We start from the raw sequence: 21,428 nt of genomic DNA, 5'->3' as shown, positions 1-21,428 counted from the left end.
CTCCGGAATCAGAATCAGCTTCGGAATCGGTTCCGGAATTGGCTCCTGAAAAAGTCTAAATTGAAGTCTAAAAGAGAGAGTAAGCCTCTGAATATGTTGTTTAAAACAAACGTTTGTACAGCATAGGAGGATACATCCCCTCTCGCCAACTAGAAGTAGAAGTAGAAGGAATTGGCTCCGGAATCAAAATCTGCTTCGACATCGGAATTGACTCTGATATCAGAATTGGCTTCGAAACGGAGTCGGTTTCGGCATCTTCATAGGAATAGACGTTTGGGTCCAATGATGCTACGTGTTGATAGCGGCAAACCCAAGCGCCACAGATTAAGCTTAAACGACTGGAAAATTGAATATCCATAGAAAAAAAATGAAAGCTCCACAGCTTCATTGGTTTGATCAATAGATGGCGTATTACAACTCATCATTATATTGCTATCCTTTTCTTGCAATGTGTTTCGACAAGTTGCATTTTATTATGACCTATATAGCCTTCTAACTTTCTGAGCAAAAATCTATATAAATGGTCGTGTGGTTAGATACGTGGGTATCAACACCAATGACCATTGCTCAAATCTCACTTGCTTCAGTGCTGGTGGTTTCCGTTGGAGTTTAGTATTTAAACAATCGTATCGCCGTTCTAGTTCTAGCGATGCATAACTTCAATGCGAAACCATACAACAGTACAGAGGAAATGAGAAAGCTCTCCTCCAAGCGATGAAGCTCAACTGGTTGGGGTATCCCACCAACAGATAGCGCCACCAGCTTTTTTGCTATTTTTAGAATGCATGAGTCGTTTGGCGTCTGCTAAACGAAGTCTTTCTATATTCCGTTTAGGTAGAGAACTTGAGTCGTTTAGAAGCCGTTTAGTGGTCGTTTAGTGGATTTGTGGCACTTGGGAAGAATCAAAATTTACTTGTAAATGATCTATTTACTTGGAGATTCCCGGACTTATTTCGCTTCCCACACTTCTCATTTCAATTCAAAAACTAATTCTCATTCTAGAGCTAACTCCATTTCTGGAGTCAAGCCTGATTCCGATACCGGAGCAAATAGCGATTCCCAGGTCGATTCCGAAGATGATTCTGATTCCGGAGCCGATTCCGCTCCAGAAATCGATTCCGGAGCCGGTCCCAGATTCAACTCCGGAATCGGATCCGGAACAAACTCTGGAATTGATTCCGAACACAGAATTGGAATTGGGTAGGTTCGATTTCGAGCTCCCACCACTAGTCAGCTGGGTTGGTGCGTGAACGCGTCTAACCACCGCTTAATCCAGCAAGTGCACGTCTAACTACCGCTTAATCCAGCAAGTGCAAAATGCATTTGTTGTTGCTTTTGGGCTACAGATTGTATCGCAAACAGAAAACTAAACAGTGAAGCCTTTTTTGGACCATTTCATCTTACAGTAAAAGTGTAATGTAAAATGTACATAAATCTATATAACATCTATACTGACCTTCTTTCTCTTTGTTTTATCTGCACAGTACAAAACAAAAACCGGTAGTTCGTATCAATCTTGCTCGTAATCGAGCTGGGTAGCTCCCACCAATGGCTCGCCTAATTCGACCGGAACAAGCAAAACAGTTGCGCTTTTTGTTAGATCAACCGGAAGAAGGTAACGTAAATACGCAAACAAAATGTTCGCATTGTTTAGTGACGAGTGGTTTGATGTTGGTTCCGTTTCAGTGCTGATTGAGTTTTGCAAGCTTGCCATCGAGTACATAAACTCGGGAATCAACGAGAAGAAATGCACCGTAGCTGCAAGTAGGGATCGTGTTCCTCCTACTCCACACCCCCAAAATCACACAATGAACTCTGTTTTTTGTTTTGTTTGGTTTTAGAGAAACTATCAACCACGTACGAAACTGTGCGCGGTGCACTGGAAGCGCTTGTCGCACTGCTTATCGACAGCACGAAGCTCGCCCTCTCGGAGCGTGAGTTCCACAGCGTCGTTCAAGCGGCGCTGGAAACGATCAACGAAAAGCAAACCGAGATACTGTGGCAATTCATAACCAGCAAGCGCACGCTGGTGGACAATGTGTTGCGCGCCTCCTGCCAGGACGAGCTGTACTTCCGTGATCTGGAGTGGCGCATCGAGGGGCGTATCGCTTCCCGCACGATACGATCGCAAGCGACGCCGGTTATTAAGATGAAGTTCCATCTCGACACGGAGTGTGTAAGCGAGTACAGGGACAAATTGCACCCCGAGCCGGTGGATCATGCGCTGGAAACAGAGACAACGAAGCAACCGCCCACCCGGAGGGAGGTGTTGGCGGAAACGGATCCGGCCATGCTGCAACACATGATACAGGTGCTGGAGCAGGCGTTGCTGGAGGCACGTACCCGCCGCGTTCGGAATTATGTTAAGCCAACGCAAAGCTAAATTTCTAATAAATCCACTATCAATTGCACATTCCACGATTAGAGTGTTTCAAAAAAATGCGCTACGCTTTATCCTTCGTTTAGGGCGGGGGGGGGGCGAGCGGGATCAACATTTAATTGTTTGCTCATCGAAATACTTGTTGTACTTTTTCCATTGGTATCGCTGTTTGGGATCACGCTTGCTGGTCGCCGGATTCAGGTTCGGCATTAGGCCGGCCTTCTGTGCCATTGTTACCAGCGCGCCCATGCGCCGCTGCTGTCGCTTACATAATCCCGTAATGCGGCGCGGCAACATGCATCCATCGGAGCGCACGTACTGGCTGAGAATGAGCACGTCGGTGTGCTTAATATCGAGCCCGAGCGTGCACTGTGGACAGAACCGTTCGCCCTTCTGGCGCGCCTCAAGCAGCTGCGGAATCAGTGTGTCTTGCCGGGGCGACGGAACATATTCTCCTTTGATTACGAGCGTATCGTTAGCGGTAACCTCTTTGACTGTGAAACAGGGAGGTGGGATTAAGAGCGTTGTTACCGCGAGCACTTATAGCAAAACCGATTAAACTTACTTTCTTTTAGCTGATTAACAGAGGAGAGCGAAAAGTTTCGAAGAATATTGGTGGTAATTTTGTTCAGTGCCGAATATTTGCTCCACACCGAAAGAGCCATCGTCGTTGTTTGGAGTGTTTGTTTTCATTCGCTGACGGTCTGCGGTAGTGATGGGTAAATTGAACAAAAATCCGGAATCGCTCCCGAATCGGTTAATCCCGCGGAATCGCTACATCCAAGTCGGAAGCGGTTCCGGAAGGTAGGTGCAAAATTCCGAACTCGAAGCCAACTGGAGCCTTTCAGGAGCTGCTAGTCGGTAGCCGGAGCCGTCGAAATCGTTGGAACCGTCTGGAGCCGTCGTAGCGGACGGAACCGGTGTAGCTATGCTTGGAAGCGATTCCGAGCCGTGGGTGCGATTATGATGACCCATCACTAGTGTGCAGCTGTCAAACCAAAGGGAAGAAAGTGAGGTTATGTTTAAATTTATATTTTCGCTTAAATATTACAAAAACTAAACTGTATACGCCGGATTATAGGTAAATTTGCTGAAATGTTGCTTCCACTGGGCCGGATTTTAGCGCGTTCCGTTCACTCCACAGCAAACATCATTTTCGTCTCCACTTGGCGCTCCGTCCCCGGCTCAAAACTCCCGCAACGTGCAACGTTCAAACAACTCAGTACAATGGCAACCAACGATTCGGAACAGGCCAAGCGCTTCAAGGACGATCTTCCTACCCCGGCTTCGGGGACTTCGGTGAAAATTGGTACACATGATGGCATTTTCCACTGCGACGAAGTGTTGGCATGCTTCATGCTGCAACAGCTGCCCCAGTACGCGTCGGCCGAAATCATCCGCACGCGGGACACGAGCAAGCTGGACGAGTGTGACGTAGTGGTGGACGTTGGGGCTACGTTCGATCGGGCCCGGCACCGGTATGATCACCATCAGGCATCGTTCAACGATACGCTGCGGTCGCTTCGGCCCGAGCTGAACGTGAAGTGGGACATTCGGCTCAGTTCCGCCGGCCTGGTGTACACGTACTTCGGCGAGGAAGTGATTAAGCGGGTACTGAAGCAAAAGCTGAACCTGGAACCGAGTGCCGAATGCTTGCGGGCGGTCTACACGAAGGTGTACGATGGGTTGATCAGCGAGATCGACGCGATCGACAACGGTGTTCCGATGTTCGAGGGCGGCGAGCCACGGTACAACATTTCGACGCATCTGAGCGGGCGCGTTGGTGCGTTCAATTCGCGATGGAACGAACCGACGCCAGCGCCGGGTTGTTTGGAGCGGTTCGAGAAGGCCAAAGCGTACGTGGGACTGGAGTTTGTCGATAAGGTGACGTACTACGCCAGCTGCTGGTGGCCGGCACGCGATATTGTGTCGAAGGGGCTGGCCAACCGGATGGCTTTGCACGAGTCGGGGGAGATTTTAGAGCTCGAACAACCGTGCCCGTGGAAGGAGCATCTGTATCAGCTGGAGCAGGAGCAGAATCTGGTCGGGCAGGCCAAGTACGTGATCTACTGCAATAAGGAACACGATTGGCGCGTCATTTGCGTGCCGTTGCAGCCAGCCAGCTTTGTGTGTCGCAAGTTTCTGGCCAAACCGTGGCGCGGAGTACGGGACGAGGAGCTAGAGAAGGTGTCGGGTATTGCGGGATCGAACTTTTGCCACCAGACCGGCTTCATTGGTGGTAACAAAACGCGTGAAGGTGCGCTCAAGATGGCAATAGCTAGTTTGGCGGCAAAGGAAGACGAATGAGCACGGATTTCGTAGAATCATTGAACATGTTCATGGAAATAAAACATTGGAAAGAAAGAAGCAATGCTGCTCGATAGTGTTTGCCTAATGCAATATAACAAGGCCAGTTGTTTTTATTCGTCATCGTCATCCTGATCGTCGGACGCTTTCCTATTCCGTGGTTTCCACTCGCTCGGCTCATTCTCGTCCCTCGGTTCGTAGCTGTGCAGCGGCAGCTTCTCCAGCCACTCAACCATCGAGTTCGTCTTCAGCTCCGTCTCGACGATGGTCGATGCGATGTGGCGCTTGAAAAACTCCTGTATCATTGGCTCCTCCTTCTCAAACTCGAGCGTCTCGTGGCAACCGTCCTCGCCGTACCGCTTGTTGTACTTGTCGTAATGAATTCTGCTCAGCACTAGCCCCAACCCGGGTGCCGTCGGGATGCCGTACCGCTCCTGGCCGAACGCTTTCTCGATAATGTCGCTTTCCGCGAGGCCGCGCACGACCGCTATGGTGAGGCCCACCATCTTCCGTATCTGATGCAGCATGAAGCTTTGCCCTTTGATTTTAATCGTGGCAAACTCTGCCGTTGATCCTTCCGGCAGGAAGGGGGTATCACACTCGAACGACATGATGAACCGCTTCACGGATGGATCGAGAAACTCCTTGCGGCTGGTAAAGTTGTGAAAGTTCTTCGTGCCCACGTACAGGGCAAGCACTTCGTTGACCCGAGCCAGCCGTTCCGCGGGCAGACGGTACGTTTGAAGGTCGACCTTTTCCTCGTTCGGTGCGAACGCTATCGTCGGTAGCGTGTACGTGTAGGTACGGGCATCGCAGTTCGTCTTGGAATTGAATCCTTTCGTCACGCGCTTCACCGCATACACCCGGATGTCCTCGGGCAGCTCGGAGTTGAGTGCCTCGATGTCCAGATTGTCAGCTGAAAATAAGCAGAGCGATGAATTGTGTGCATCGTGGGAGATACGCACACGCGGTGCATCGGGGTATGCTCCTTACGCAGCTTGATCGACACGACCTGCATGGCCGCCGACACGCCTTTATCGGTGCGGGCCGCTCGCTGGAACTGTATCTGCTGCGGCTGCCGGAACCCTTCGTCGTTGATCCACTCCCGCTTCAGCATCGCGCGCAGCAGATCCTCCTCGATCGTTTTCGTACCCGGATTGCGCTGCATGCCGAAGTAGTTCACGCCCGAGTACCCGAGCAGGATGATGCTCTTGCGCCGCTTGACCCGCGACGCGGGATCGAAGTTTTTTACCGCCTCCGGATCCTCGGGCGGATCTTCCCACTTGCGCCGCTTGACCGCACCATTGTACCGCTGCTGCACCTCCTGTTTGGTTTTGCGCGATTCCATTCGCTTCTGTGCCTCTTGCTTTTTGGCCGCTAGTTTCACTTCCACCGCGGCCGCAAGTTCGGCTGCAAAACGTTGCCTCACACCGTCGTCTATTGCGGGCGCTGTGCACAGCTTCCGTGCGCACTGTTCCGTGAGCTGTGCTGTGGCACGGTGAAAATCTACTGCAAATGCAACGGCACGCCGGAAGCACGAAAACATTGAGCAGAAAATGCACGGCGAACGATCGCCCGGTTGTGTGCCGGTGCGTGATTCTCTTCTGTTGACAAAGTTACCGTGGGGGATGGGGTAGGCGGATGTTTTTGGCCACCAACACACACACACACGCACACTAGGCGAGCTTTTTCCGTCGCAAAACCGTCGCGAAACGTCAAAAACCGACGTCGGCGGCGAGGGAAATTCGCACCGTTTTGGAGTCGCTGGCGACGGTCATGAAACGTCAAATGCGATGCCACACGAACTGTCAAATTGACAGCTGGACACACCTTTCGCGTGTGCTTACCTTGACCGACGCCGAAGAAGAAGAAACGCGAAAGGGGGTTCGTTTTGTTTACGTTTGTAACGAAATCTTCTGTTTTCGCTAGCACAAACCGTCGCCAAGCGGATTTAGCGTACTGTAGGACATTGTTAAAAGTGAGTTAAAACGTTTGAAATTGTGCATTGCGTGTGGCAAACAGCCGCAGTGTGTGAAAATCCGTTGTTTTGCAAAGTGTAGCTCGGCAGCTTGGGCACGTCCGATTTCGCGTTTCACATCCGCCCGAACAAGAAGCGAGATTGCAGAGAAGGAGGAAGAAGCGAACAAGAAGATCGATCGCGGAGGCTGCGCGCTGGCTTCATAATTGACAGCTTTCTACGATCAGGCAGCTCCACAGGAGGGAAAGGCAAAAAAAAAAACCCATCCGATCGCGAGTGGTTGGGCAGTGGAAAACTTTCTAAGCCAAACGAGCCCTACAGTGGCAAAGTTGATCCGCGGATTTGGGGGAGGGAAAATCGGTGCATCTCCGCTGCGAGCGCTGCATCATCATCCGCGGCAATGGAATTTGCGCTCGGTGACGCTTGTTGTTGTTCTCGGTTAAATGGCATCATCGCCCAGTGGTGAAGGAATGCGGACAGCATTAAGCAAATAATACGAGCAATATCAAGAGCGCAAGAGATGGTACCGTTCGCAGCAAGCAGGAAGTGTTGTGTACAAATAGCGGATTGGAATGTGAGTGGCTGCTTTGCATGTTGCTGCAGCAAGGCAGATTGAATTCGGACAGTGAACGATGCTGCAGTAGCCCCGTACAAGAATACAAGACACTTTTTGGACGCTTAAGAGAAGGTTGTGCAGAAGGTTTTAGCCCTATCTATCCAGCATGCATGCAGGAGGAGTGGGGGCTGGTGGTAGTGGTGGTGGTGGCGGTGGTGGCGGTGGCGGTGCAGCGCATCGCCGACGCAAGAAACGATCCAACTATGGTAATCGTACAGTGGAAGTGAACCGCGGCTCGAATGGGTTCGGGTTCACCATATCCGGCCAGCAACCTTGCATCTTGTCCTGCATCGTGGCGGGATCGCCGGCCGATCTGGCCGGACTGCGCGCCGGAGACTTTCTCATCTCGGTCAACGGGCTGAACGTGTCGAAGCTGCCGCACGAATCGGTGGTGCAGCTGATCGGTACCACGCACGGCACGATACGCATGGCCATCGCGGAGAACTACTACTCGGACAGCTCGGATGAGGACATCCTGTTTCACGGTGCGCAGCAGCAACGCACCCGCCCCAAGTACCCGCACAAGACCAAGTTCTCGCGCGCCAACACACAGGGCTGCAGTTCCGGCGGTGGTGCCCCGGACCGGATGGTAGCAGCGGGCTCTAGCAGCCCGATCAAACCGTTACTGTTGGGCGGTGAAAATGGGCCGGAAGAGTGCGTGGTAAACGATACCACACCGCCGGGAGCAACCACCGCGTACAACGTGATCCACAGCCCGAATGCCAGCAATAGCTGTGATATTTCCAACGTCAGTGCAATGGTACGCTCGGTACAGCTGGGAGGGGCGGTCGGCGACGAATCGGTGCTGGTGCGCCCGTCCGGCTCGGGCCAGGGCCCCGGGCAGGAGGGTTCGCTCGAGTACCAGGCGATCGTGGGCTATCTGGGCACGATCGAGATGCCGAAGCAGATTGCCACCAGCTCGAAGCTGCAGACGGTGCGCAGCTGCATCCGCAAGATGCGGCAGGAGAAGCGCAACCCAACGACGGTGCTGATGACGATACTGCCCTCCTGTCTGAATCTGACCAACACGAGCAACAATCTGATCGCGAAGTACGCTTCGGCCCGGCTCAGCTACGTTAGCAGCAGCAGCGAGAGCGACAACCGCTACTTTGGCCTGGTAACGTCGGCGATCTACGCCGACGGGCTGATGTGCGACAGTGCGGATGTGCTGAGCCACCCGCGCAAGGACGTGGTCATCTCGAACAGCTGCCACGTGTTTGTGATCGATGGGAAGCTGGTCGAGCACGAGGTGCATCTGGAGAAGGCGGCCCTGTTTCGCATCGTCTGCACGAAGGATCCGATCACGAACCTGTGCCTCGAGTTTCCCTCCAACTCCGAGTACGTGGTCAATCTGATACGCAGCATGTACAGCTTAAAGTCGCCGCTCAAAGCGGACGGCGGCCCGGGCGGGTACGGCAAGCCGCCCGTCGCTAGGAGCTTGAATCTGGACGCTGCCGGTGCCGCCCGTGGCTTCCCGCGCAATCGATCGGACCCGCGGCTTAACCCACGCGGGGCGGGGATGGATATGGATGCGCATGACATGCTGGCGGCGAACTCGCCGCAACCGAGCAACCACAGCGAGATCACCACCACGTCGAGCAACTCCGACTCGGGCATTGGGTTTCACAACGACTGCCGCAACATCTCGGACCGCATACTGCTGGTCGACTTTCCGGGTATGCTCGGTCCGGCCCAGCAGCGACTGCTACAGCAGCAGCAGATAGCGAACGTGCGGGCCCACTGCCGCAAATCACATCCCTTTTTGCGCCCGGTCGGTATTATTAACGAGATTCCGCCCAAGATGGATCCGATACGCAACATCCGGAGTATGGGTGGCGCGGGATGCTCTCCGGACGGTGCGGGTCCTTCCGGGCGGAGTGGGCTGCAAATTTCGCACGGCAAATCAAAATCGGCCGACTACAGCTTCCCATCGACGTCGTCCGGAATGTCACCGTTCGTGGATCGGCTGACGGTGCGCGCCAGGCCCGATCCGAAGCCGTTCTCCCCGGATCGATCACCTACGAAAGAGAATGCTTTGAACTGTATGCAAGATGCGGAGCCGTCCGAGCTGATGGAGCAGGAGGAGGCGCAGCATCGGTGGACGTGCGGCCGCACGCTAGACGAGCAGGGCAATGTGGTCGAAGAACGTGCCATCGATGTGCCGCCGATGCAGGAGCTGTTTCTCGATCTGGAACGGTACAACAATGACAACGTGAAGAACAGCCTGCTGGCCGCCCGGTCCTGTGACGATATGATCCTGTCGCTCGGCAAGAAACCGACCGACGGTGACGAAGACATCAACGAACGGATGCTGCTCGATGCGGAAGCGTACGAGCGGCTGAAGGTGAAACTCTCGATCGACGATTTGACGCTCATCTCGTCCGGATGCACGGGACCGGCGGGTGCAGCTAGCGATGAGGTCAGTCGGTCCGCCGGCAACACCAACCACTCCAACCAGCACGTGTTCCTGCAGCCCCTGAAGCCGGTGAAACGGTCCAAGAAAGCGTGCACAACGCACACGGCGAAGGCGGGCACCGGCAAGCTGGCCGCCGTACACGGCATGGCACCGACGGCCGACGAGAACGCATCGGTACACGGTCGCCGCGGGGGCGATAAGATGACGGCGTACAAACTGAGTCCGAAAGTGTTTGGGCTGCCGCGCCCCATATCGGTTAGCTTCGAAAACATTTCCACCCTTTCCTCCTCCGGCGTTGGTGGTGCTGATGGTGGTGCACGCGACAGTGGTGCCGGTGACGACGGCGGCGGCGATAAGCGACTGAGCGTTGGCGGTGGTGAGATGTATTACGACGGCGAGGACAGTCTACGGCATGGTGCGAACAAAAGCGTCCTCCATGGCAGTGGGACGCCCGGTAGAAAAAGCCGGGCTACGAAACGGCTGAGCGGTGGGTTTTCCGCCATCTGGGGCAGCCTGCAGGAGCTGCGAAGTGGAAGCTTCGGCGGAGCCAAGGGCGAGGATCGATCGAAGCCGGTCGAGCATGGTAAAAGTGTGGCGCCGGACGTGTGCTACGGCGAGGGTGAGCTGGTGGCGGTGGCGGCCAAAAAGAAGGAACGTGAACGGCGGCTCAGCGGTATGAAGATTCTGGAGGCAACGTACAGCGAGCCGGATCTGCGGTATGATGAGGTAAGTGCGTTGGGAGAGTATTGTTTGGCATTAGTTGTAGTTCAACATAACCTCCGATGTCGTTACATCAAAAAGAAGATATGTTTATCATTTGTTGATGTGCGCTGCACCGGACGAGTTTCTTTAGTTCGGCAGTAGTTGATAAGACGCGTTAGGTCTTGGGGTTCAATGTAATCTGAATTGACGAATAAGGTCCATCTGGTTATTAATTTAATGTCTATTCACATGCTGCTCAGACGTACCGGCCCTCAACGGAATCAGGTGGTCATTGAAACGTATTTACATAGGACCCTCTTTATTTTCCACCCTTTTAAAGCAACTTGTGTACGCTTCTCTACTTACCCAAGGGGCATTACTGGGTTGTACGCATGTTCAATGATGTAATGTGATTTGTATGTATCTATTTTAGCTGCTCTTAACTGCTTTCTATTAATTACCGTTCCTAGAAAATCCCATGACGAAGAATGCGATACAAACATTCGTGACGTACTATGCTAGGGTTGATCGCCGCGGTACATCTCCGTACACAAAAACAATCAGTGAACGAGAGACGGAGCAAGAGAGCTGTTTGTGTCGGCCAATGCTGTCTAGATTGTTGTCGTGTGACGACGACTCAGCATCGTCGTGAGTAATCTCTTCCCCTTGGCGTGTACAGTATTGGTTGCGACTGTGCGTGGAAATCCACCGACGGGTACGGGGGATATGGCTAACTACATCCACACCCTCACAGCAGCATTCGCGGCACCGAGTCCGTCGGGTTCGTACCGTCGGTGACATTCTAGTTGCACTCAGTATTAAAACCACATCCGGTCGACCATTATTGCGCGTCTTGAAGCGTGTTGCTGCATTTGTTTCTGTGAGTGGTGAGTGACCGTGAAGATAGCCGTTAAAGATACCATAAAACCAAAACAACTACGTTGTGTGTGTACAAAGTGAATTGAAATAGGGCATGGTTCGAATGTCTTTTGCAATAGAACGTCAACGACGAAATTGATCTGCTTTGTGAACACCTTTTGCGGGGCTGTGTTCGATTGCCCATCCTGCACCGATGCTGTGTCAATCGTTGCACACCTATATATCAGCACCGCCGCAAGTTAGGCAAGTAAAGCACCAGCCACGGGTGAACGCAAAACAAGAGGAAATTGAAATTGATTGAGTTAAAAGTTTAATTGATGCCAATTGAGAGCTATTAACCGGAAAGGTTCTCCGCGCACACCCACCGAAAGTGCCACAGTGTGCTATGGGCGCGCGGTGGGAGATGGCTTCACTCTAGCGACCGATGCTCATGCTCTTCCGCTTCACGGCTGGGATGTTCATCTGGGATCTGGGTCTGGAGTTTGTCATGTGCCTGCCTGCCTGCCTGCCTAACCTCCCATTGCCATGCTCCTTCAAAGGGAGTAATTTCGTGACTTGGATTGCCGGCTGTAAGTACGCAACTTCATTGCATCTCGCCCGCAAGAGTGCTAGAGCAATTAGTTATTCGTTTGGAGTTGAAGGGAGGCAAGTAAATGGCTGCAAATAGAGCATATTCGTGGATTGTCTTGAATTAAAAAAAATATATTTTTTTGAAATTAAGGTTGACTTGGTAGTGTCTTTTGAAAGGAAGTATCAATGTAAACAAGCATTTATAGAGGCTTGTTTTAAACATAATTGCAAATTAAAAATGCTGAAACACAATTAAGTGATCAGCTGTTCCAATTTAAAATCACACCGATCAAACGATTCGGTTTTACAACCAAACACACGTCTAATGTCTTGTGTGCCGTCCCAAAAGACGGCTCGGTGGACGTGGCCGCCCGCTACCTTACGCTTATCTGATAAGCATGGTCCAATTCCGTCACCGTCGACACCGTCCGTACACAGCGAAGAGCGAAATGTTAGGTTCCACTCCTCGGTTGGGTGGCCTGCTACGTAAACTCGCTGAGATGCCCAGTACCCGCCAGTCAACCGATCGGAACGTTATCTCTGATGACTGATTGAGGAGTTTTGTCATCGTGTGTTGACGCGCTTGTGGTAAGAAACGTTCTCGCCAGTCGTAACCGTGTGCTGTGGTAGATTGAGTGTGTGATTTTCTGTCGCCCGTAGTGGAACGTTTCATCAACCTGTGACAAATAATCATAAATTGGTGCAGGTTGCAGGTTGTGTTCGATGCTGATGGTGGCATTTAATAGTGTGTGATATCTTTCGGTTAGTTTGTCGTTTACCATTTATTGTAAAATGAGTTTAAATACGATGTGGCTTTGCAATCTCTCATCAACTGGGTAGTATAAAGGTGCCATAGAGGAAGAAAAAGTGCTCAGCTGTTCCTGCGTACCGCGTTTCCAAGTGTGATACATCTAGTCTGTAATGCATATGGAGTCGAGCCTGGAGTTGCACCGGAAGAAACCGACCGGCGTTATGCAAATGATGCTGAATGGGCTCGTCTGTGGGTACAACTCGGCCGAAGAGATAAAAACGGTAAGACCGCATACTGCTGATGTTGTAATGTGTGTGTGTGTTGACTTTTTGTTTTCTTCTGTGCACAAAGGAATTTTCCCTGAAGGAATCGCAAGCAGCAGTGTATAGGAGTGTGCCTCAAGGGGTCGGTTTGTGTGTATTAGTCACTGGTCGTTATTTGTTATTCTTTGGCGTCACATGAAATGTGAGGTGTAACGATGCATTGCATGAATCATGCTCACCTCACACGGTGCATTTGTTGCTGGGAGCGATTGGAGCGTTTTCTGCCCCACAAGTGTTAGTTTATTGTGCCCTTGGGGCGGTTTGTATTTGCAACACACAAACACAAGCGAAGGATAAACTAAGAAGTTGGTCGAATCATTGGAATTAATTAGTTCTAATGAATCTCTTACCTTGTCTTGTCTAGTTGTTCAAGAAGTATATAAGAGAATTGATTTATCTTTACGTAGCAGACTGGCTGTCTGTTTTTGAAACACACATGTACACAGATAAGAAGGCTTTACAATGAAAAGTCATTATGCGATAAATGCATCCACTGCGATTTATTGTTACCGGGTAATACCTGGTTAAAGTATATAATTTATGATAAAACTCTTTCACTCATACACTCTACCATATGAGCGTGCAGTCAGAAATTCTAATCTTATCTATCTTTCTTTTTCTCATCCGCAGGTAAGCTTTCAAAAACAAAGACGACTCAGTTCAATCGATCAGCTCTTAGACCACGCGTCCGCTTCCGTGGAGTCTAACTTCTTGCAAGTCCTTTGAAACTGCTACCCTGAACTCTGAAAGGATCGAACAGTAAGTGAGATCAGCGCTCTATAAAACATTGCGTGCGTGCAGCCGTCTGGGCTTCCCCTGTTGGGCACGTGCTCATTCTATTCCTGACCCGTGCTGTCGACAATCCTGAAGGACAAACAAACTGCCTGCTGTTGCAAAGGGTCACGTACATCTACACCACTCTACCAACGTTTCTATCACCTGTTTTTTGATTCGGTTAAATTTATACGGTCCATGTATGAGGTTCGTTTTTTTTTTTTCGCTGCTGCTCTTTTGGATTTCGACGTCAGCAGGTCGATAGAGGGGTCGAAATGGAACATTGGGATGAGTTGGCCCCTCTGCTCAGCTTTACCCACACAAGTGCGTATGGCTGGGTGGATTTCTTAAGCCCTTGAATGTGTTTGTGGATTGGGTGATTGAACGCGTAGGGAAGGGAACAAGGAAGTTGTGTGCTTTTTTCCTATTACCTTCGGTCCGGATGGACGACCCATTATCATCGTGCAGCTTTTATTTTACATTCATTTTTATTACAGTTTGTGTTATATTAACGCAACAAGGGGCCGAGGGTTCCTATCGTATTGTTTCATTCTTTGTGAGATACAATCTTGACATTTGCTTCCAATTTGGCGCGTGTTTTCGAGGCCTAATGAACGCATCCTTTGTCCTATTTCTGTTTGTGGTGTGGTTTTAACTGTAAAGCGATGTGGGTTTCCCGCGTTTTTGTACGACTTATACACCGATTGGGAAAAATAGTAGAGATGAAACAATCGGGGTACAACTGGCGTTAAGTAGTTCTCTCTCTATTTCATCTTCAGTGAGAGCCTGAGAGAGATTTCTACAGCCGGGGACAACACTTTTACCTGTCTTAATTCCTTGCCAAATACATTAATCCTTACCATTGATGCTACCCAGTCTGGGTCGGGGTAAATGGAATGAATGTTAGCTTGAGGTCAGTTATGTATCACACCCTTTCCCACTGAATCGTCCACCGAACAGACATAATCGTTCTACAAGGATGCACCGAACGGATTCGCAAACTAAAAGTGCAAGTGCAACCAAGCTTTACGCGAAGGACGGGAGTTTCCCTTCGATGCCGCGTGCAGCGGTCAACGGTCAACGGAAACTAGCAGCGTAAACACAACACTTGATCAAGCTCCAGTGCACGCAAAATATAGGACCACTGAACCGAAACACAAAAACACACACATACGTACAAGGGAAACGAGAGCTTCTCCATTGTGAGGCAGGGGTGGATCAAGCATAAAAACACACACAGACGGCCCTGGCAGTGAACGGCCAATGAGGGTGGTGGTCTCTTCCCTTTTGCACGCATCGAAGACCCCGGCCGCGTACGAAAGCGTGTAGCGGCGGCAGCGTTCGTGCGGGTAGCAGCGTGTGTGCAGGTCCGTAAAAGGTAGCCGGGCCGGCGGCGGTGTTCCATCACGACGAACCAGGGAGCAAATAAGGGTTTTAGTTTTAAAAATGCAATAATACAAGGATCGCGTCTTGCAAAACCCCCGGGCCGCATCTCGCATCGGTTGGTCGCAAGATTTTGGCAGACATTTCTTAGGGGACCCCTCGTCTCTTTTACTCTCGTTTGCACTCGGGCTGCAAGGGGCAGCAGCAGCGCGCGTGGTGGCGATGATGATCGTCCTTCGTCTCTCAGCTGTGCCGTCGACCGTACTGCGACCCGACCATCCCCGACCGACCGACAGCACAGCTGGCTCCTGGGGTTGCTCTTTCTTTCTTTCTTCGTTTTTTTTTTACACTGTTGAAGAAAGGCCCGGCACAAACCAAATGCGTCGATTTCGATTACTTTTTGCCGCTTCTTCCGCCAGAGTGCGGAAGGTGAGGTTCCTCGTCATGCGCCGAGCAGCGCATGAGTCAGTTCACCTTCGGTACCGCAGCGAGCAGAGAGCATCAATCGCGTCAGGAGTGTGTGTCTGGTGCGCGCGCGTCCGATCGATCGTTTATGATGATGGGTGCGAGTGCAAGTTGATCGGTGTGCGATAGTTCCGCGCTTGTGTCCCCGTATTATGTTGCGCGAAAGCATTGTTGTGGTCTTTAATAATCGATAAACGATGCACGGCGTAAGGCAAGTTTTGGCAAATGTGCACCATTGCAAGCGTGTACCGTAGTGATAGTGCGGGTGGTGGCAGAAAGTGACATCGACATCTCCAACATGGAGCGAGCCCGGTTCCCATTATGGACCGTTTAGTGTTTGCGTGTGTGTGATTTATGTGATGTTGTTGCGATGACAACGGGCGCGTTTTAAAAAAAGGCGACAATTTGTAACTTTCTCCCTGTTGGTTGCTTTTTTGTGTTAATCGTTTTGTGAGTGTATCGATTGCGATTGCCCCATGAATATGTTTCTGGCGCGTATCTTTCTGTGCGTTGAGGCGAAGGAGTGAAACCTTAAACAATATTTCATAAATAATATTGTTTAATTATACCGCTCAGCTTTCGTTGGTTCTGCACGGAAAGGTGATCACTTTAAGACGGCAACAAAACTGTTATACTGTGTGTTATACGTGATCAGTCATGTTGTGCGCGCGCGTTGTTTATCGCGCTTTCCGGCGGTTGGAATTTTGAAGCAATTCCCTAAATCAATTTTGCTGTCATCATTTCACACCGCCAGACAGTGACTCATTGCAAGCAGGGTGTGAACTAATACGAGGTTGTGCGCGCTAGGGGTGCCTTCGGTGTTATGATCGTGCGGGACCAAGTTCTTAGAAGGCATATGACTGATTAGACAACATTTGGAAGAGGAGCTAAAAGAATAAACCAAGTGCACTCGTTTGGTAGGAAGGAAAATGTGTCGGAAATGATGATGTGGGTCAGCTCAGCTAGTGACGTGGATCGTCGAGACACGGATGTGTACACCTTTTAGCATTACATTTTTATCAGCTGTAAACAACAGCCTGGGTCGGATGACGCTGCTTTCCAAGCAAAAGCATCTTTGTGTGTGTCTTGAGTTTCTGGTGCGTAGGAGATTTCCTATAAATACGACCACCCGTGGACCACCCGTAGACTCTGTTTTTCCACCGAGACCCGGTAGTCGCGGGACACCTGAGCGCGCTGTTGTTTTGATCGTCGGGATGATTCGACGGTTCGGCAACCGTGGTATCGCCCAAGGATGATATCAGCATTTGCAATGTTTTTTTTCTTTCGGCACAAATGTGTTTGTTTCGTGCTGATGTTTACAAGTTGTAGGAACATTTTTACTGAGTACATCATTACACTCCGAAGGGGCAGTGGGGTTTGCGTTTGTTTACGTGGTGCTAAACTTCGTTAATGCATCCGTCGTCGGTCCCATCTGGCGGGAGGAAATCCGGCTGATCGAATGCTCAACACTGGCAAAAGGTTTTTGTATTTCCCATTTATGGGGAGGTAAATATGTGACTGGTGTAATCGATTCGATCGGGCGGTTTGGTTCCACAGGGTTTGGCTTGTCCCTTTGCCGATACTGCGTAAACCATCTTACAAACATCACACCGCTGAGTGGGTTTTATTCGGGGAAGTAGACAAATACAACCGGCAATCGATCTAATGGGCGTCTGTGTTTGATTTTTTGCGCCGTGACAGTGTAATGTGTAATGTACAAGTGACTTAATGCTATTCAACACTCGTATCGTGATACCTTCCTCACTACTTACTACCCCGGAAGTAGTTTACCATCGGCGATGAGGCGGCTCCGTGCGGCCAAGTGCGTGACTGCCAAGCCGAAAAAAGCTTTTCCCCAATTTCGGTTTCACCTTTCTTCCGTCCACCAACGCACGTGCAACGTGTACGCGCAATCGATAATGATTGATAATTAAGCCCGAACGGCGATCGCGGCGATCCCCTCGCGCGCGTTTTGCTGTCTGCTGTGGCGCGCGCGTCGTACAATCGCGCATGCGCACCCTCTTCCTTTGCCTGCGCTGCGCAACACATTCGATTTCAAGTGCTCTCGAGGGTGCCCACTATTGCCGTTACCCTCTCCCCCCCCCTCGCCCTCCAATCTCCCTGGGGGTTGCCGACGAAGGAAAAAGGGGGGAAAGAATTATGGGCGTGTGCTGCGTGTGCGGGAAGATTCATTTCGTGGCAGCAGTGCGGTTGCACATTATTTTTCCCCCGCCATGTGCGCGGTTGTGTGTTTTGGTGCGTCGTGGAGTCGGGCGTAAAAAAACCTGTCTCTGGCTGGTTAGAACGAAGTGTGATGTAGACTGGAACGGATCGTATCGATCCGTGGTTTCGTTCGTTTCGGTGTGCGGCCAGAAGTGGGGGTAAGGGTGCGATGGTTGCCAGAACCAGCTCTTCGATGGCGTAGTTGACAAAGGCGAACGTTGCGAATTTGGGGAGATGAGAGGCTCGTTATTTATTGGGGACAAACTTGTGAGTGTGACGAAGCAATAAGATTCTGCGTGAGTGTGTGTTTTAATGTGTAATCTATTATCCAAAGGTATCCATAAAGTCGGCGAAGTGTAATGTCCGCTTTAAGTTAGGACCTTTTCCTTCGTGGTAATAAAAACTACGTGAGTTTGTGTATATAAAGTGCTTTCCAGTACCAACATCGTTCCTCCAGTAAGTCGTCCATCATGGCAAACAGCAGCGAAACGGGAACGATAGTGAAAGACCCACCGACAGCCCACACCGGCCCGGACAGTGGTCCGCCCAGCGCTTCGGAGATAACGATTATCATGCGCACGGTGGTGTCGTCTCCCGGCAGTGACCGTACAGTGTCCGCGAAGAGCGAAAGTGCACTGAAGCGCAACGAAACGGCCGCCCTGGACGCCGCTCTCCATCACCTGCCCGGCAATCGGATCGAGGTGACAACGAGCGTTAGAACAGTGTTCGAATGCCCGGCGGCGGCTGCCGATTTGGGCACGGCCGGATCGTCCGGTGCAGCGACCGCCATCAGCAGCCTGCTGCAACCGGTTTTGAGCAAGAATTTTATCGCCCTGCTAAAGAGTGCCAACGATTCGTCGTTTGAGAACGTGCTCGAGTTCAAGTCGCTGCTCGGTGCTCCAGCTGCCCCGGCGGGCCGTTCCTGTCCGTCCTGCGAGCATTCGAAGCACGCGCTCAGCTCCGATTCCGACACCACGGCGAACGATCTGGACGCGTCCGTGCAGAAGAAGGTGAAGACGGAGGAGCTGCATGCCGCGAAAGCACACGTGTGCGACGATGATCGCGGTGGCTTCGCTCAGCGGTCAACATCGACGCCGATTAAGATACGGCTCGTGAGCGGTGGTGACGCGAAAGCTGAAGCCCAGCCGCGGTACGATGCGGAGGACGAGGAGGCGGAAAACTATCGGCTAAATCTGCTTACACCACCGGCCGACGCATCGTTCATTGATTCGGACTTTGAATCGATGGAACAGGACCAGTACGATACGTGCAGTAGCAAGAGCTCGCCACGGCCGGACCATCGGCAGCCCGACCGGCTACTGTTTGGCGAGCCGACGTCACACCCTCGGGACAGCGTGGTGTCGATGGAAGTCGCTGCCCTGTCCACTGTGCACAGCGACCGTGGACCGAGCACGGGCGACATCAACTGCCCACTTGCGAAGTCCGGTGCACGGAAGGCTTCCTCCTCGACGAAAGCATTTTTCGAGGAGGCACTCCGTACGCCGCTCGCCATCCGGAAGCACTTCCAGCGGCGCCGCAACTCGGAGCTCCCGAAGCAACCGTCCCACGGGAATCTGCTGAACTTTTTCTCCGCCAAAAAGAAAAGCAACAGCCTGGAGGGTGGCCTCAAGAGTCCGCGGGCGAAACGGTCCCTCACGACGACCACCACCACGACCACGACGACCAGCGAGAACAGCTCGGAGAACGGGAGTCGCTGTACCTCGCCGGCCCTTACGGAGGACAATCTGCGCCGGCTGTCGGTGTCGTTCGTGCGCCGCGAGTCCGACTCGCTCAATCGGACGCTCGTGTGGGGCGAAAACTATGACTACTCGTACGAATGTGAACCGTCGCATTCGGACGTGGAAGAGGCGGAGGAACCGGAAGACCCGAACAACGATGATGAAAATGATGATGCAAACCATTCGCCGCTCGTCGGCACGATCGGCAACGGCAGGACGACGGAGCGCCGCGTCAGCACCAAGCTGGTGCACTTTGAAATATCGCCCGACTGCTCGTACGAGCTGCAGCCGCCCATACTGCCGAGCTTCCGGATTGATCCGCCGCGGGCCAGCTCGATCTCCACCTGCGGCAGCACCACGACCGGGCTGGCGGGGCTGATTATTGGTGCGGCGGCGTTTGCAACGGCCACCACTACTGCGAGCTTTCTGAAGCGGTCCGCCAGCGAACCGGCCCACTGTAATAAGTTGCGCAGCCATAGCTGTACGCCCCTCACTTCCGACATTGGCGAGTCGGACGAGGAAGGGGACGACACGCTGGAGGGGGAGGAGGAGCCGAGGCGGCGGAACGTTCGACCGGCGGATGAGGCAGAAGATGTGCCGATGATGATGTGCAAGGCGCTGGTACCGCAGCGCCCATTTACCAGCGTTCATCAGGCGTCGGTTCGCAGTTTGGACAAGATTGGAGTAAGTGCCCAGCTCAGATATCGGTTGACAGGCAGTGTATATTAGTATCGTAGCTCCAATGTTTGCTGTAAGTTTGTCGATCCCGTGTCGCTATTCTAATGTTGTTCCCGACCACCCGATCGGTAACAGTGTAATAGGAATGCTGAAGATCAGCGATATCTTTGAATGTCTCCCCCAACAATCGTACACTTTCCACGATATCATTTCAATTGATTTTCGCCCGAGCAATCATTTCTATTCTATTTATCAACTTTTTGCTCCATTGTTGCATAGTTCGTCGTTCATCAATTATAACCGCACGAGCGTACTTCTCCACTTGCCTCGCAGGTTCACACACTGGTCAGAAAGCAAGTTACATTCCCCACATCCGTAAAGGGTGGAGTTGGATGCTGCTTCTCCACTGTGTTGCTGTCTAATTATCAATTTGCTCGAAACCCACGCCGTGCGGGTCGATAATGAGAGTGTTTAGGTTCTGTTTTGTTTGTTGCGTAGAGGCGGATGCGTTTACGCACTGGATTCCGAAAAGCACGGGCACGTTTTGCTCCCACGGAAATTAGCAGCGGCATTGTGCGGTGGCCCCTTTCGACTTCAACAAAGGTTAGGGTTGGCGAAGTGTAGCCGTTGCAAGGTCGATGGATGCGTTTGTTGCAATGGAAGCACTGTTATCTTTGCAATTGAGCAAACCGTGTGTCTTTAATTTTGGATCGATCGATCGACTGAAATCACGTTTGTCTTGGTGTGTGGAACGGGATAGCAGAATTTTGGGGTGGATAATGCGTTCTAGCGCCACGCCATATCAATTTACATGCTATAAAAGGTACCTTTAAAGTGGTTCCTGCATCGAATGACGTTCATTTTAATTGTTTCGCTACAATAATTGAAGAAGAAGAGGGTCACTAACGTCATCGAAATTGAATTTGATTGCTGATCGGGGTGTGTGGTCGGCCAGTTTGAATTTTGGATTGAGCACTCTTTTGGCTCTATTGATAACTGGGCATCGACTTCCCGTTTTGTATGTGAGTGGAACTATGATTGGTGGTCTTTTTTTTTTGAAATCCCCAACATACTGTTCGAGCTCTTATCAAATTTGAAACGATTGGAGTGCAGTTGAAGTATAAACAACATTCAATAACAGTAAGTGCAGGGTTCGTGCGATGAAGAATCAATTTTGTTTGAGATTGGTTTGTTAAACATAAAATAAATACTAAACGCTCACCCGTGCCAGATGACTTTTCTCC

At 51.4% G+C, this 21,428-nt stretch overlaps 5 protein-coding genes across 11 annotated transcripts in view; 3 read left to right on the top strand and 2 right to left on the bottom strand.

Moving 5' to 3' along the window:
- The first annotated feature begins 1,272 nt into the window (after positions 1–1,272).
- LOC121589094 (COMM domain-containing protein 2) lies at positions 1,273–2,411 on the top strand. 2 transcript variants are annotated; one of them, XM_041907734.1, is made up of 4 exons: positions 1,273–1,413; positions 1,485–1,615; positions 1,687–1,764; positions 1,842–2,411. In XM_041907734.1, the coding sequence occupies exons 2-4, from the start codon at positions 1,549–1,551 to the stop codon at positions 2,381–2,383; spliced, it is 687 nt and encodes a 228-aa protein (XP_041763668.1). In that variant the 5' UTR covers positions 1,273–1,413; positions 1,485–1,548; the 3' UTR covers positions 2,384–2,411. The 2 variants fall into 2 exon arrangements, with proteins under 2 accessions (XP_041763668.1, XP_041763669.1); XM_041907735.1 differs by having other exon boundaries at positions 1,273–1,418.
- A 10-nt stretch (positions 2,412–2,421) lies between these two features.
- Positions 2,422–3,096, bottom strand: LOC121589095 (28S ribosomal protein S18a, mitochondrial). Its single transcript, XM_041907737.1, has 2 exons — positions 2,946–3,096; positions 2,422–2,874 (listed from the first exon to the last, which is right to left on the bottom strand). Exons 1-2 carry the CDS (start codon positions 3,043–3,045, stop codon positions 2,489–2,491), a joined length of 486 nt encoding a protein of 161 aa, XP_041763671.1. The 5' UTR covers positions 3,046–3,096; the 3' UTR covers positions 2,422–2,488.
- A 255-nt stretch (positions 3,097–3,351) lies between these two features.
- Positions 3,352–4,751, top strand: LOC121589091 (MYG1 exonuclease). Its single transcript, XM_041907732.1, has 2 exons — positions 3,352–3,461; positions 3,525–4,751. The coding sequence occupies exon 2, from the start codon at positions 3,608–3,610 to the stop codon at positions 4,685–4,687; it is 1,080 nt and encodes a 359-aa protein (XP_041763666.1). The 5' UTR covers positions 3,352–3,461; positions 3,525–3,607; the 3' UTR covers positions 4,688–4,751.
- A 10-nt stretch (positions 4,752–4,761) lies between these two features.
- LOC121589089 (tRNA pseudouridine synthase A) lies at positions 4,762–6,471 on the bottom strand. The gene is made up of 2 exons (XM_041907727.1): positions 5,681–6,471; positions 4,762–5,603 (listed from the first exon to the last, which is right to left on the bottom strand). Exons 1-2 carry the CDS (start codon positions 6,231–6,233, stop codon positions 4,801–4,803), a joined length of 1,356 nt encoding a protein of 451 aa, XP_041763661.1. The 5' UTR covers positions 6,234–6,471; the 3' UTR covers positions 4,762–4,800.
- Positions 6,472–6,545: 74 nt separating this feature from the next.
- Positions 6,546–21,428, top strand: part of LOC121589088 (regulator of G-protein signaling loco) — a 40,762-nt gene continuing 25,879 nt past the window's right edge. For 2 of the 6 annotated variants that reach the window (XM_041907721.1, XM_041907720.1), the window contains exon 1: positions 6,549–10,423. In XM_041907721.1, coding sequence (XP_041763655.1) covers positions 7,388–10,423 — 3,036 coding nt within the window. In that variant the 5' untranslated portion in view covers positions 6,549–7,387. Of the gene's footprint in view, positions 10,424–17,777; positions 20,191–21,428 lie in introns of those variants that run through there. The other 4 variants (XM_041907726.1, XM_041907725.1, XM_041907722.1 and 1 more) reach the window with 4 other exon arrangements.

This window comes from Anopheles merus, chromosome 2R (genome assembly GCF_017562075.2).
Source record: "Anopheles merus strain MAF chromosome 2R, AmerM5.1, whole genome shotgun sequence".
Taxonomy (NCBI): Eukaryota; Metazoa; Arthropoda; class Insecta; order Diptera; family Culicidae; genus Anopheles; species Anopheles merus.
The sequence above is the reverse complement of the archived record's forward strand: the minus strand, read 5'-3'. Positions and strand labels throughout refer to the sequence as shown.

Excerpts from the sequence above, each read along its gene's own strand:
- LOC121589094 (XM_041907734.1), top strand. The coding sequence starts at position 1,549 with ATGGCTCGCCTAATTCGACCGGAACAAGCAAAACAGTTGCGCTTTTTG. Across the intron at positions 1,616-1,686 it reads GTTAGATCAACCGGAAGAAG|TGCTGATTGAGTTTTGCAAG; the intron begins GTAACGTAAATA and ends GTTCCGTTTCAG. Across the intron at positions 1,765-1,841 it reads GAAATGCACCGTAGCTGCAA|AGAAACTATCAACCACGTAC; the intron begins GTAGGGATCGTG and ends GTTTGGTTTTAG.
- LOC121589089 (XM_041907727.1), bottom strand. The coding sequence starts at position 6,233 with ATGTTTTCGTGCTTCCGGCGTGCCGTTGCATTTGCAGTAGATTTTCAC. Across the intron at positions 5,604-5,680 it reads GGTCGTGTCGATCAAGCTGC|CTGACAATCTGGACATCGAG; the intron begins GTAAGGAGCATA and ends GCTTATTTTCAG.
- LOC121589095 (XM_041907737.1), bottom strand. The coding sequence starts at position 3,045 with ATGGCTCTTTCGGTGTGGAGCAAATATTCGGCACTGAACAAAATTACC. Across the intron at positions 2,875-2,945 it reads TGTTAATCAGCTAAAAGAAA|TCAAAGAGGTTACCGCTAAC; the intron begins GTAAGTTTAATC and ends CCTGTTTCACAG.
- LOC121589091 (XM_041907732.1), top strand. The coding sequence starts at position 3,608 with ATGGCAACCAACGATTCGGAACAGGCCAAGCGCTTCAAGGACGATCTT.